Source organism: Oreochromis niloticus, linkage group LG18 (assembly GCF_001858045.2).
Source record: "Oreochromis niloticus isolate F11D_XX linkage group LG18, O_niloticus_UMD_NMBU, whole genome shotgun sequence".
NCBI lineage: Eukaryota > Metazoa > Chordata > Actinopteri > Cichliformes > Cichlidae > Oreochromis > Oreochromis niloticus.
Window position 1 is genome coordinate 17,282,612 of NC_031982.2, and position 15,528 is coordinate 17,298,139.

At 41.4% G+C, this 15,528-nt stretch overlaps 1 protein-coding gene across 1 annotated transcript in view; it reads right to left on the bottom strand.

The window, feature by feature from the left end:
- Window positions 1-15,312, bottom strand: part of cdh2 (cadherin 2, type 1, N-cadherin (neuronal)) — a 61,402-nt gene extending 46,090 nt beyond the window's left edge. The window contains exons 1-2 of the mRNA XM_005476357.4: window positions 14,995-15,312; window positions 13,220-13,328 (exon numbers count right to left, since the gene is read on the bottom strand). Of these exons, the coding sequence (XP_005476414.1) occupies window positions 13,220-13,328; window positions 14,995-15,054 (169 nt within the window). The 5' untranslated portion in view covers window positions 15,055-15,312. The remainder of the gene's footprint in view (window positions 1-13,219; window positions 13,329-14,994) is intronic.
- Window positions 15,313-15,528: the final 216 nt, after the last annotated feature.

The following is a 15,528-nucleotide window of genomic DNA, read 5'->3' on the forward strand; positions in this document are numbered from 1 at the left end:
AAAGTCTAAATCCTGATATCCTAATAGCAGCTGCATGCTTGCATGCACTATATGCATAGTCTAAATTCTGAAAAACATAAGTGCATTTAATTGAATGCATTTTTTTTTTTTTTTTTGGTCTATGGAAAAGCCTCAGAGTGCAAAACTTCAATATATTGTAATTCCGAAGATGTTTGTGACTGTGTTGACAGTCAAAATTAAATAAAACTAATACACAGCACTGACACTCATAAATAAATATTCTCCTCCAATTAACTACCCAATCATTCAGCGGATGCATAAATGAACAATGTGTGCCAGTGTTGCCCACTACAGTCACTCTGCACAGAATAAGCCTGGTAAATGGAGAACAAAGCCTTGTTTGTGTGTCTGACCTCAGCTCTCCAAGACAACACATTCTTGGTAGGACAGAGGGGAAACATTCAAACGGGTTCACCGCAGTTGTTTTTCCGCTATTTATCCAATAAGATCTCCTTTAAAAGACAAGCTGTGTGTGTGTGTGTGTGTGAGTGCTGTGAGGAGAAGGGCGGGGGAGGAGACAGCAGCTTTAAACAAACACTAAATACTGGCTTAATAATGCCATGTCAACCTGATGGTCTATGCTCTTGGTAAATCATCAACAGCTGTCTGTTGTTTAAAAAAAAGTTCTTTGTTTACTCTTTGAGAGGATAACCAGTGGAACAGTGTTTTTGCAAAATCACCTCACCATCATTGCTCCACAAAGGAGTGACGTGAGTGAATGCTAATTTCTCATTTCCAGTAAAAACCTGACTCAAACACTAATGACAAATGGACTAAGGTGGCCAGCTAGTGTTCGGACTGTGTGTTTCTGACTGACAGCCCTATCAACCACCAACCGAGATTAGAAATGGCAAACTCCATGAGAGCAGAACATGATAAGTTAAAAGGTTACAAATGGCCAAAAGCGCCAGGGCTGCATAGTTCAAATAAACATCGCTTTCATTTTATTAAAGCGACATTATTTACAATACCGGGCAAAAGTCTAAACTCAAATAGGTGCTGCAATTTATCAAGAAAAAAACCATGAAAACAAAACAAAAAAAGCACGTGTACAAATCTACAGAGCTTGAAAGTCAATGTTTGGTATGGTCACCTTTTTACTTCAACACAAGCCTGATCTTAAGCACCTCTTTTGTTTTTTTCTTTAAGTTGTCTTTGGGAATAGTTCTCCGGACTTCCTGAAGGACATTAAAAGAGCTCTTCTCTGGGTGTTGGCTGCCTTTTGTTCTGTTCTTTGTTAAGATGACCCCACACTGCTTCAATAATGCTGAGGTCCATTGTGGGTTTTTCTATCCAGCTATGCCTTTACTGCATTGGAGGTGTGTTTGGGATTATTGTCATGCTGAAAAATGAAGCCAATCAGACACTTTCCAGGTGGTACTGAATGGCGGATCAAACTCTCGCTGTACTTTTCTCCATTCATAATTCGTCAGTTTTGACAAGATCTCCAACGCCGTGTTTTACAGAAGATTGTATCTCCCGCTGTTGTACCTCTCTCCTGACCTGCTTCATACATACTGACGGCAATTTAAACCAAAAACTTTCATAAGACCTGTTGCCACTAATTTTCAGCCCAGCTTTTGTGTCATTTGGCATACTTTAGCCTTTTTGTTCCTCTTTCCCTTACTTAGAAATAGCTTCTTGTAAGCCACTCTTTCACTCAGACCATTTGTGAAGAGCAAGTGGGTCAACTAAACGGTCAGATGCATCTTTCAGGTCCTGTGTCAGCTGTATTTTTCCTATTTCTTAAGGACATGAATTTCAAATACTGTGACAGGTTGCTGGCTTTTGTTTTTCCATGAACGATTCCGTATTAAGTAACTGGACAATTAAAAAAAACAGTCATCTGAAAAAGGTTAGGTAAAAGGATTGGACTGAAAATGAGCAAAACAGCAGCCAAAGTTGAATAAACCCAAATTTAAAAGACTTTCAGAAAACCTTGAGAAATGCTTATTCAGAACCACTTTAAAACCTTACAAGAAAGTCTCCTCAGAAGTAAAATATAAAGAAATGAGGGGTGGCTCAAGACTTTTGCACAATACTTACTCTTCTTTCTGACAAATTTCATGGCTTTTTTTTTTTTTTTTTAAAGAAATGCTCAGTGTGAAGTGCTGCAATCGGTCACAGACTGCAAAATGTCCCACATTCTGAGGCGGCCCCTGTGCAAAGACACCGTCTGGATTGAAAATGTTAGGATGTTACAGCTTATTCCCGTCTCTATATCTGTATCTGCGACTGAAAGGGCACAGGCAACTCACACCTCCAAGAGAAATGAGGAGAAAGTAAAAAGGTTATGAGTGATGTTGCAAAACTATCTCGCCACTGTGTTTTCAACACACATTGTAAATTTCAAATAAATACACGCTGAAATTCAGCCAACTTTTTCATTTCCAGCATTTTGTGGTCCTCCTCTTTTGTAACTGAACTGTGTGTGAACCCGAGATTTAGGTGACAGCCATGCTTAGCTACAGTGTGATCATACCCTAAGTGCATGTTTTTCCATCAGCTGCCACCCACTTGTCTGCAGCACCAGCTCGACGTATAAGCTCTTGCGATATGGAGCTTTTCAGGTCCAAAATACACACTCCCACTCATACCCACCCCTGCTACCCACAGGCCAAGATAATATTTTTTCCAGTTTTATACTGTACATTTTGATAAACAGTCCATTTAAGCACAAAAACAAGCCCCACCACCATAACGCATAAGTAGGCACTGCACTCACCGACAGCACACTCAAGCACGCAATTCTCATGCATTAGTCCTTTTGCCTCAACCTATATCTATCTTCCTACAAACAAACAAACACTTGAAAAAATAGCAGCCCTCCTTGGAGGATGGTGTAAGTAGCATAATTTTACTGATTCTCCAAATTGGACTATAGTGAAGCACGCACGCAATATCTGAGGTACATGTGAACGAAACAAATGCACGACATTAAAATTGCCCTTATTTCAAACCGCACTGAGAAAGTTGTCTAATAACTAAAATACATTTATGGTACAAGTCTCTTGTTTTTATCTATTTCCTTTTCCACTGGGATGTAATTGCAGACCTATATACAAACAATGCATCACAGAGCTTCTCCACACTATATAAAACCGGTTTTAGTTGAATCCCGTAAGATAACAGGTATGATTATGAACACAAAACCAGCGGGGCTGTAAAAAAAAATAACATCATAGCATGTTGATCCAATATAAATGCATCCCTCCCACAAGATTTTACAGGCTGGGAGCTCAGAGGGAGGACAGGGCTGAAATAACATGTGCTCAGTCTTCTCTATTCACAGCTCTGGTTCTCCACAGTCCACACAAACATTCTTTACATGCTTCATTTTATTCAAATGGTTTTTCTGCCTGTTAGATTACCCCATTGTCTTCCAGCCACAATAAAGCATAAGCAAGAATTGTGAAGACAAAAAACAAAAAAACAAAGATTTGTGATTGAAATAAAACTCCAAGGTCCTTCAAATTATCTTTGCAGAAAGGCTCACGAGTGGCTCTGAATCCATCAGATAATAATGACCTCAGTTTAAGATTGGCTGCTGTAATGTGTTTTGTGCTCCAAGTTTTAATCCTCCATGGAGTCTGCACATTACATACCCCGATCTCTCCCAGACATATTCATAGAAGCACTGTGATTTTGTGTAATTCTAGCTTTATGTGCTCTCGCTGTCTAATTTATTTGCAAACAATTGTTCAAACACTGTTAAAAAAAACACAGTAATGATTTAAATGAAAGCAAAAAAACTAATGAAAAACAATCTGGAGAATAAAGCTGCCCCCTCGGTTCGATACAAAGCTCGGCTCCTTAATAAGCACATTTTATTTTCCCTTCTGGGTGTGGGTCCCTCTATCACTAGTGACAGGCGTGAAAGGTCAATAACCTTGGCTCATAGCCCTCGTATGGTTAGCAGTGCCGCGAATTAATGGTTCAAGGCGTTATTCCAAACTCTTCAAGTCAGCCAAAGGAAGCTTATCTTCTTCAAAGGTCACAACATTTAGATCACTTAGTGTGACAGCGAAGAACTGACACAGGACCTATATACAGTAAGACCGAGCATATTCTATTTCTGAGAAATCACATGGAAGGTAGGTGGGATGTTGTTCAGCATCTTCAAATCCAGGCCATACAAAGTGTAACGACTTCGGGTACTCTATCTAAAAAGCCATTGAGGGGCTTCTATTGTGTTTTCAATGAATGTTCAGTTTGTCAAAGTTCAATTTTATTGAGCAATAGTTCAACTCACTACTTTCTGATCTTTAGAAATATACACAATGGGGTAAAGATAAAAAGCAGAGATGTGCAATTCTCTCGACCAATTCGGACTTTTTCGAAGTCACATTCGCAGCATACAGAGTGATTTCTGAAACTTCTTTAAAGCCTTATTGAGTATTTTTTTTTAACCTTGAATCACACAACACCCTGTATGGGAAAACAGATACACTGAATTTACCATGCATTTCCCATGGCTAAAAAAAGATCAGTATGAGTGACCAGAAAACAGCAGCACAAGCACAGCACCAGCCTAACGTCTGACCTGAAGGTTTTTTGTTAAGACTACTTTTTCTGCTCCAGGCGTCAAGAGACTAAACTATGGAAACAGCTGGGATTTCATAGTAGTTTCATGGCCTTGACTGCTTCATGGCATTGGGCAAATTATCTGATCTCACCTTCCACTAGTACAGCTATGATTTTCTTCTCCCAGCTATGTGTTTTTGTCCACCACCACCATCTTGGACTCTATACAAGTGTGCCAACAGGTTTCCTGCTAATTTAAACAAAGGGAAAAAACCACTGACATGCAGAATAAGATTTCAAAGTTAGGAATGTAAATATTGATTTTAATATTAGTGCTCATGCAGATCTAATGGGCAGCTGCTGCCAGCTCTCTGACACAGGCAGATTCTATCTGCCCAGGATAAAATGATATAAAGCCATAAAGAAAATGAACGAGTACGGAAGAACTTGGGACACTAAGCATGGCCCAGTACTTGGAAGAAAGTGGCCATTAAAATAGTGAGAATACCTGAGCTGCTTTGACAGGTAAGAATAGGCAGACATGTGTAATATGACCTATAATTTACATCACAATGCTGTTGTTGTTTTTAAGGTAGCTGAATAGAAGTTATAAGTTTCACCTAAAATATATTATTACTTTTCATATTTGAATATCTTGAAGAATAATGCAGAAGTCAAAGGCTTGCAGGACTTGCGAATTCTGCCTGTTTAGACACATTTCATCTGAATCTTGTTAAACATCCATCCCTAAGTCCAATTGGGGATGGACAGATTATTAAAAGCTGACTTGAACTCATGCAAATTAACATACCTCTGCTTCAAATCTCACTTGTATTGTGAAAAAAATATACATAACGCCAGTTCGTGCACTCTGCTTAAAATGAGGTTCAAATCTGGGTTAAAATATGTGCGCCCTGTGTGTGTCACTTGCATACATAAAAAGGCTAAAGACAAGGCTTGCTCTGTTCGTTATTTTGCACATTTGCAAAACATATCTCATTAATATTCATTTGAGATCTGCCCACTGTTACAGGCAATGTACAACTGACTGCTTCTTCTCTTAAAACTTTAGTTTTTGCAAAGTTTGAAGCTCTGCTTTGGGTCAGTGTCCTGTTGTGGGAGGAAACCAGCTCCAATCACGCAGCATCCAAAGAGTATGGCATTGCATTGTAACAAGGAGTTATATAGCTTCCCTTGTTCAAGTTTTCTTCTGTGCAAACCACACCACTGTTAGCTAAGATCTCATATGAAAGTATAAGTAAGTTTTGTGGTAACATTTCTATCTCAGAAATCTTACAGCCACTTCTAGCAAAGCTTTGCTAATGTAGCTACTTGACTGCATAGCTAGCTTATGTTTTCTAGCAAATGCTGTTCAATTCATAAAGAATAGGAAGGACAAAAGCAAGGAAACAGACAAATGTCAGAAAAGGTACATTCATAACAAGAGCGATACCAATCAAAATCAGATTGAAACATGCCCGTTCTTTGTTCTTACCTGCCTAAGCACCATATATCTTGGTTAAACATGCTTTGAAGCTATCAGACCTGCAGTTTGCATAACCAATTAGAAAAGAAACATTACCCTTGCAGACCCTGTTCTGCTGAGGAGGCAGTGCAACTGGGGGGAAAAACGGTGACATTCTCCAAGATCTTTAATGTCTTAGTAAATATCGACAGAGATAATATAAACTTAGACAACACAGACCGCAAAGTGATATGTTGCTCACTGCTATAGTGCATGCTCAAATGGAGGCAAGAAATTGCTGTAGGTCAATCATAATATCCCTGGGGTTGGCAGACACTGGTGTCAGCAAGGCCTGGTAACAGTAGATCACTTGAGACGAGTAATACTGTGGGCTACATATGATGAGCCAACAGTTTGTGGGGAGAGAATGTAAAGAAATATTTACAATCGCCAGTCCAAATCAATATTAAACTGAAAGCTTTATGCACTAGTTTACATATATATATATGTATTCAACCAAGAACACACCAAGGTCACTGCAACCAAGAAAGAAAGAAAGAAACAAAGTAAAAGGACTAAATGCTACAGTACTGTCCTTGCATTACCCAATTAAGGCACATCAATCATTATATAGAGCCAGGGGAGCTCCTCCATCTTAAAGCACTCATCATGACGCAGAGGGGGAAGGGAAAAAAAGGCGAGTGGTGGAGGTGATAGAGGACTGGATCAAACATGGAGAATGTCACAAGATACAACCTAGCAAGTCATCAGAGGCTAGTGTCCAGAAAAAAGCTGGTGCATTGAAATTTCAGCTTGCAGCAGAACACAATAGTTGGACTGGCCTCTTCCTAAGCAGGATACTGGGCCTTTTGAACACGGCGACACTATGTGGGTCAATTAATCTATCCATGCTTCAAATTTCACTTGTTTGCTTTTGTCAGAGGAATAATACAAAGCCAATTCTTGTAGTCTCTTGATTTTGAGGCTTGAAATATGTGAGATATGTGTGTCGCTTGCATACATAAAAAAGGCTAAAGACAAGGCTTGTTCAGTCTTTATTTTGCACAAACGATCTCATTAATATATTCATTCGAGTATTAGCTTCCTGGTTTGACCGTGCGCTCAAAGACTCCATTGTCTGCCCGCTGTCTGTCGTTCGTAGCTACGCAAGACAGGTAATGCCGACGACTTTTACACCTGAGCAGTAAGTGAATGCCTACTTGTCTGGTGGAAAGCAAAAAAGGCTGGAGTTAAATGTAACGCCTTACGAACAAAAGATTTAACAAGAGTGAGAGAGCAGTGAGGGGAGTGGGAGGGGCTTCCTTTCACATGCCTGCCAGCATAAACGTGAGGACAGAGTCCTCCGTGCACTCATGTAGCTTAACATAATGAGAAAAACAAGCACAGCACAGACAGAAACTGTGGGCAAAATCGAACAGGGTTATTGCACAATAAACAGCTGGAGAAACACTACAAAGAGCGCTTTCTCTGTAGAGACAGAATCTGTGAAAGAGACGTGGAGTTGTTTGCTCTACCAGCCAAAAAAAGGCTCTCCCACAGAAGAAAAATGACGCTGAAATCCACAAATCAGACCCTAGAAAAGAAAACAATTCACTCCAAAGTGATGATGTATTGTCTTCTAGGTGCAAGCTGGCATTTTCTTTTTTTTCCCACACTGGTTCTAGCATTTCACTTGTGAAAAATAATACTAGCCCAGTTATATAGAGACATATATGCAGAAAGTCAGGTCAATACAGCTATTTATACATGGCCTCATTACACGGCGGGGTCATCTATTGCACGTTCTGGGTGTTCTTCACATTAAATAAAACACATCAGAACCAGTGCGCCAGGTATTCATAATAACTAGGAACGTTCCAGATCTTTTTCATGTCACTACCAACTGCAAACGTGGCAAGATAAAAACTTCATTTCTCTTCAGTCTCTAGATGAAAGCACTAGAAGCACAGGTGTGATCTAGAACCAAATAACCCATAAACTCCCTTAACCTTCATATGACCGCGTGAAATACCTGCTTCTCAAATCCGTCTTCAATCACTGCGCATTGAAAACAGACATTAAAATTGTGATTTGGCAAATGGAGTTCCACGTGTACACTATGCGAGAGGCAAATGACCATTTACGACACACCAGTCACAGTCAAAATTATATAGCACGGCCTGACAGCTGATTTTCTGTCAAATCTTATGTTAACAGAACCTTTAAACCTCGCTGGTTATAGAAGCTTCAGTCACCATTATACTTCGTCACCTCCACCTCCACCGAGACCTCTCTGGGCAGAACAAGCTAATTATATGCCAAGGTCGAACTTCCTACGCACACTCACAGGCATGACAGAAGGGCAACTTAACTACTTCCAAGTGTCAGTGGTACGCTGTTAGGTGCCCATTGTAGAGGGCAGGGCCTGTAACTGATAAGAGGGACATGAACTGAGCCGATAAGAAGCTTCGAGCCAGTGTCTGTGTAAGTTACTCATTTGCCTCCAAATATGGAGTATTAATTTGATACTAGCTTTGATTCGGTGAAAAACTTAGCTAAGTTCAGAAACCAATAAAATGCATCCTGCACAGCAGGCTCAGAAAGCGCACACAATTTAGCTACAAATAGGTGTATTTGCTTTCATAGGCTAACATTACTAGTATTTCACTGTTACAGTGTAGCCTTAGGACTGCAATGGAGCTATAATGTTCTGACAAATGACTGCGATGTTATTACCAATGGCACTCCAGTCACTCTGTTTCCTTGTTATATTGCAGGCAACTTACAAGAGGTTACTCTCCAAAACCATTTGCTGCCAAGATTCAATCTGTCGTCACAATATGTGGTGGTTATCTAGGCCACGCTGCTCCCAGGAAAGAAAAGGTAGAGTGAAGTCAGATGAAAGCAAATGTATGCAGGCTGATAACAATAAAGAATAAAACAAATTCAACCCGAACCCGACAGTGATTCTTTAGCTGGGAATTGGAGCGCAGCCTTCATTACAACATATTGATCTCAGCAAACAAAGACCCTGAATTCATTGATTCACTTTGAGAAAAAAAAAAAAGAGGGAGGCAGGGGCAGCGGACTGCTCTTTTGAACAAAGTTATAGTGAAAGTGCTGCCTTAGCTTAAAAAAATGAAGGGAGGTAAAAGAGAAAGATGGCCATGGTCCCGTTGTTCCGCAGCGACAAAGAGAATACGTGAAATACGGAGCAGCAGTTGCTATAAAGGACGAGCGTCTCCTCGTAGTGCTTCTAATTTTCCCATCTACTCTGTGCCTATGGATCTCATCTCGAAAATGAATTTGAATATCAATAAAGTCATGTTTTGTGATTAAAATGCAGAGTCCTGCCACAGAGTTTAAAAATATATATCTATCTCACACACCCCAAAAACAGAGATCTCAACAGCTCAGTAAATATCCTGTTTCTCCTGTTTTTCAGAGTTATCAGTAAATATTTCAACAAACAAAAGACCTCTATAGATTTTTCCAAAGGCAGATCCATACAGCTCTCGGTCCACTCAACAAAAACCATAATAGTTACCTACTGTCCATCATGCTGCTGGAGGGCAAATGCTTAGAAACTTGCATACGTCTCAAAAACCCCAGGTTTTAAATTTGCGTTTGTGTCTCTAAGTGATGAATGATCATCTCTGCGGGTCAGAATAACATAAGGTAGAAGTGCTATGCATTTGCGGCCTCCCCCGGTGATGGGTCAGGACCTTTTTGGCTGGTATTCCATTTATCTAGACTTCATCAGGAAACCCCCAACAACCTCATTCCCAATTTGAGTTGTTGAGCACTAGGTCCAGTTTGCAGAGCAGGTCGAGCAGGGTCATGTCTCACCAAACACTGGGGCCCCTTGAACACATATGAGTGGCCCCGGCTGTATTAGAATGTTAACACAGAGCAGAGAGACGGAAAAACAACACACTGGGTTCATCTGGTTCAGAATTTTTGAATTTCCAAACAGATTCGTTCTTCTGCCAAAAGAGCAAAATCGGGTTTGTCTGAAAGGTTTGCCTTAAACAAACATAGCAAAGAGGTGCAATTAGTCATAATAATACATTTACTACAAATTCTGAGATATATTTAGCCTGGAAACATTTTCCTGATGTATTCTACTCGCTGATATTGATGCTGCTTTTTTCAATCCCTTTATTAAACCGGTCAACTGTAAATCCATCCTCCAAGTCATGCGTGGAGCCAGCCAGCCAACTGGGCCCTCTTGACACCAGCACATTTAAAGCACTTGAACCAAGGCCAAAGCTGACTATAAACATACTTCTTTTTCATCACCAGAGCTCCCATAATTGTCAAGAAAATAAGTGAAACTCGGGGCTCAGGGGTGGAGGAAAGAAAAATGAAAGCAGCATAGAAGGTTGGGAGGGGGTGGGGATAGCAGAACAGCAGCATAAGAGAGTGTATTAAACTCAATTAAGCTTTTGGGCTTTTCATTAACCCAGTTTTTAGGGAGGGAAACCTCTGCTGAATAATGCTCCAACAAACTCGCTTTGCAACCCTGCTTTAAAGGCTTCATCTAGAAGAAGAAAAAAAAAACGGCACAATGTGTGTCAGCTCTCCAAAGCCGCAAGGATTCCATTAGAAACCCAGGAGCAAACCACCCGCAGCCGCAGCCTACCTGAAATTAAATGCAATTTAGTAAAGTCACTTTGTCAAACAACTAAACTAGATAAGGGGGAAGCACTGCCTTCACGTGTGTGATGGTCTGATAATAAACAACTATGTTTGGTCATTTCTCTTCGGTAGTCTCAGGCCAAAGCAAATATTCCAGCCTAAAAGCAAGGTCATGTCCAGCCCAGAGGAGACATAGCGCGCAACTGCCCATGCCTGATGTGGTTTTGCATCTACAAACAATGAGCACAGCCTCCCTTGAATGGCTCATTGTAGAGGAATCCTCATAAAAGAATAGTTGTACTCCCTGACTTTTCTGTGTGTTGCTCCGCCATGTTACTTTGATGCAATTAGTTGTTACCAATCTAATGAAAATCAATGGGCTTTCAGATGGTTAGCAAACAGTTAAAGTCTGCTTTACATAAGCCTGATTAACGCTTACTACTAAATACACATTGTTAACTGGCTGGCCACAGTTCCTATCATTAAATCCACAGGATGTCTTAAATTAGCGCATACAATGTCAGCAGTTTCCATGTGAACCGCCACCATTTCCAGGTCTTACAGGCCTCGGGATGTGTATTGTCATTCAATGGCAAAGACGACGCTGCAATTAGATGGGACAAAGATGTCAGACGACTCACCTCCGAGGTGTCTAATGCATCTGGGGTCAAATGCAAAATCATATGATCAAAGGACTCATGTTACTGACACCAGACACAATGCACTGATAGTATTACATGGGCCAGTCCAGAAGATCCTCTTTCAAATAAGCTAATCAAACCATCAGACATCTGGTGACCCTTCACCAACAACTTAAAGAGAAAACTTTGCATACTGAAATGAACCTTCACTGGTTAATCAGCTACTCCACAATTCAGCCAGTGTCTTTTCCGATTCGTTATTTAAAACCTTCAGGCTCACAACTGACGACGTTAATGAAATGCGAGGAAACATAAAGCGTTAGCCTGCTCAGTGTGGCTAAAGAAGCGTTAGTTAAAAAAATAAAAGCTTGCTAGTGAAAAGCAATATTCTACACCAGCATGGTGAAAGCAACGTTGTAAAACTTTGGGAATACTCTTCACACTGTGGGGGCTTTGTCTTTCAAAACATGCCACAGGAGATTTTCATTAGAGAATGCAGTTTCATTAACATCATCCCACGCTGCTGAGCTCTGCTGCATTACAATGACACAGGAGTGCCCCACTCTGTCAAGGAAATCTCCACAGAGCAGCAACTCGTCTGGGGGAGGGGAGGGCAGAGAAAAGAGGAGGTAGGGGGGGGTAGTGTGGGGGCAAACAAAAGAGAACCTGATTACCCCCAGTCACGGCTCATCCACGAGCCGACGGAGGGAAATCCATCACCTGCTGGATCAAACAGGAACTTGTGCACAAGGTAAAGCCCAGTGAAAGCTGCACCCACCCATCGAAGCGCTCTCTTCCCTCGCTCCTTTCTTTCTTCCCTCGGCACTGCTACCCCGCCACCTCCACCCCTCAGACTCACACCAACGGCAGCGTGCGAGTTTTAGGCACGCGCTGTGAAATCCAACACAAGCGAAAATGTTTCCTAGTCCAAATGACCTCAAGGCTCTAAACCCTTCTGATGGCACACCGGTGATATATTCCACTTTTATTACCGTCTCCAGACCTGCGTACCATTTCACAGTAGCTGCATCCTCATTTCACCAATATTAAACTCCAAAGAAGCAGTATTGGTCATGCCTGCTGCAATGTAATGAACTGCTACTTTCTTGTTTGCGCCAGTTTATATGCTGGAAAAAAAACATAAAACCCACTTCTGTGTTCAGCAAAGAAGGTAACAAACATTCCCCAGGATATTTAAATTGCTGTTATTACTGCTATTGAGTGGGCTTAGCAGTGTCACCCTATAGTTGAGAACACTATCATTGTAGCAGGAACTTTTGAGTGTTTGAACTAACAGGCGAAATGTTTAACGAGTTTGATTTAAATCTGTACAGAAGTGAGGATAAATTATGACAACACATTGCAAGGCAATGGCATAAGATAATGAAAATGATTCATCCCATCACTGCAAGGCAGGGAATGTTTAATAACTAAACTGTTTGCTTGATTAACGTTGTGTAAGTGTTCGAATGTGTGAGTAATTGGGTTTCAACGCTTTGCAACAGGAGGCATATCTTCACTGGATTCAACAAGTTTTGATCCACCAGATATTAGTTGCTAAAAAGGTCAACTAAAAATAATAATAATAATAATAATGTAGCCACAGTGTTTGCCCAGCACTCAGCTAACAATGTGCCTGGTTTTCAACTTGCTCTGAGATGAGAAAAAAAAACACCATGCAAGCAAAGCGGAAAAGAGCCATAAAAAGCTGAGGCACATTTAAGCTGGTTTACAAGGCAAACTACATGACTTGCAATACCACACAACAGCACTAAAGCTAATTGTTTAAATCTGTCAGGCTTGTTCTGATCCTCCCCGAATTCTACTACATGGAGGTAGGTGAGCACGCTCAACTGATATGCATGCATGCACACACTCGCACCCTCAAGGAGAGACATAACAGGGCAAGGAATGTTTCACTACTTACCGTTAAAAAGGGGCTGTCCTTTCTCGGTGATATCTGGCACCACAACCTTGTATACATCTTCAGAGAAGCCTGGCCTGCATGGTGGGGCACCCCTGCTCTCTGCTGCAATCTGTAATAGTGGGGTGGGGGTGGGAAAGGGGCAACAATGTCATAAATCAACCTTCAGAAATGTACTCCTGTTGCCTCCGAAACCCCTTGGTCACGTTCTGAAGTCCCTACAGTTGTACAAAAGCATCTGTTGTTTTTATAGCAGGGACCGCAATTAGGATAATGAGGCCAAAAGGGTTAAGCATTAGCCAAAAAGCATGGCTAGGCAAGAACAAGCTCCATTTGTCTCTGTGTAGGGGCCCAGGCACAGGGTAATAGCCAACGCTCTCGGCCAGCCCCTCTGATCAACACACTACTCTAGACAAACACTCTTCACTTTGAAGTACAGGAACAAGGGAATAAAAAGTAAATGCTAACAATCCACTGTTGAGGGAATAAACATTTACGTGTGAATGTCTGAATAAACACCCCCAAACCACAGCTTTTTCTAAAGACTCTGCGAGGTTGTGACTGATCAATATGTTCCTTTTTATCTTCTTTTCCAACCCTAATCTCAAGAAGAAAGCTATAGTTGGGGGGGGGACAAGATATTTAGAGAGTAATATGCCTGGTGTAAAGAAAGAAAACAAAGCTTATGTGAATCACTGACACTTGTGTTTCCATCAAGAGTGAGTTTTGCGCGAAACAAAGAAAACAGCGACTCTGAAGAACACACGCAGGGTATACTTATTAAGAAAAAATGCTCTGGTCTCCAGGCATGCCCAAATGTAGCCAACTAACAGCTCCTAGGAAGGGAGGCCTGGCCCTGTTTCTTTGCGTGCACTCTCAAAAGAATGTAAGACGAGAGGAGCCCCGCTGAAAAAGAGCATTGTGAGTATCCGTGCCACTTGCCATTCTTAATCAGAGGAATTTAAATGGAAAATGCTCGCAGAGAGGAGGGGTTGGGGAGCAGGAGGAGGAGCAGAGCTGGAAGTCTGGCACGTTAGAATAAGGGAGGTATATAAGGGATGTATATTTCTAGATACAAATGTTAACATAAATCACAGTTGCCGTTTTTTCAAATCCCCAAAAGCTTTCATTTAACTGCCTGATTGCTCTTTTTTCTGTTGCTCAAAGTGTCTGACTAATGAAAATAAATACATTTCCACAAGTCACCCCATTACACAGAGGGGTTCCAACCTTAAGGCTGGACAACAATCATTATCCCATCACTGAGGTGAAATTACCACAATAATATGTAGTCGGCTACTTTTCATTGTTCTTCTTAAATACTTTTCTTTTCTACCACAGATGCAATTAACTCGCCCGGGGGGACAGGGACACGCTGCAGCAATCTACATAAATATTAAACCAAACTAAATATAACCAAGTCATAACTAGGTTAACGTGGGCCTGTATCGCCCAACTGAGAACATATTAGCCTGCAACATGATTGCAAATCATCTAAATGATTATATTTATTTTTTGGCTAAAATGCGCACGCAGCATCTCTTGAAAAAGAAGAAAAGAAAGAAAGAAATAAGCCATTTAAGTCAAATCCACTTTATAGCGGATTCTTGTGTACTGTTTTTATCAAACTGCACGCAATGTAAAGTGACCGCTGGAGGGTCTAAGCAGCTCGCCCGGGTCCCCTAAACTCAACGTTAACAGCGTCGCTACTAAAGAGAACAAGCGGCGAAACTGTCCGGTGTAACTCCTGCTCGAAGCCGCTTTACACGTTACATTACCTGCAGTCCTGCCAAGACCAGCAGCAGAAGCAGACCGCTGCCCTCGTGTAAGGAGTACATTTGGACGCCCGTGAATGCTTAATTCCCTCCGAATCCGTGAAAAGAAAGGGAGAAAAAAAGAAATTTAAAAATAAAAAAAAGAATATCCCGCTGACTCAAGTAACAGCCCTCGATGGAGAAAAAAGAGAGAGATCCTTCTACGACAAAGGCAGGAGCGGCGGCAGCATGTAGCAGCCTCCTCCTCTGTCTATCTATCCAGTCCGTAGCTGACGGAGGGAGAGCACTGCCTGGTACTGAGGCTGCTGCGCCCTCCCATCCAGTCCGACACGAAAACAAAAAAAAAAGCCCCGGCCACTAGTCTGTAAACCGCCCATCTCACTGTCTCTCCCTGCCGGTGACACAGCCAATTTCACTATTGGAAAGGAGCGGGTTCTCCTTAGCTATCTCGTCTAATGACTATTGGCATGGCATTTTTATTGCCGTTGTTCTTGTTGTCTGTCTTATAGGTAAAGTATGCATCAAATGAAAGTATGC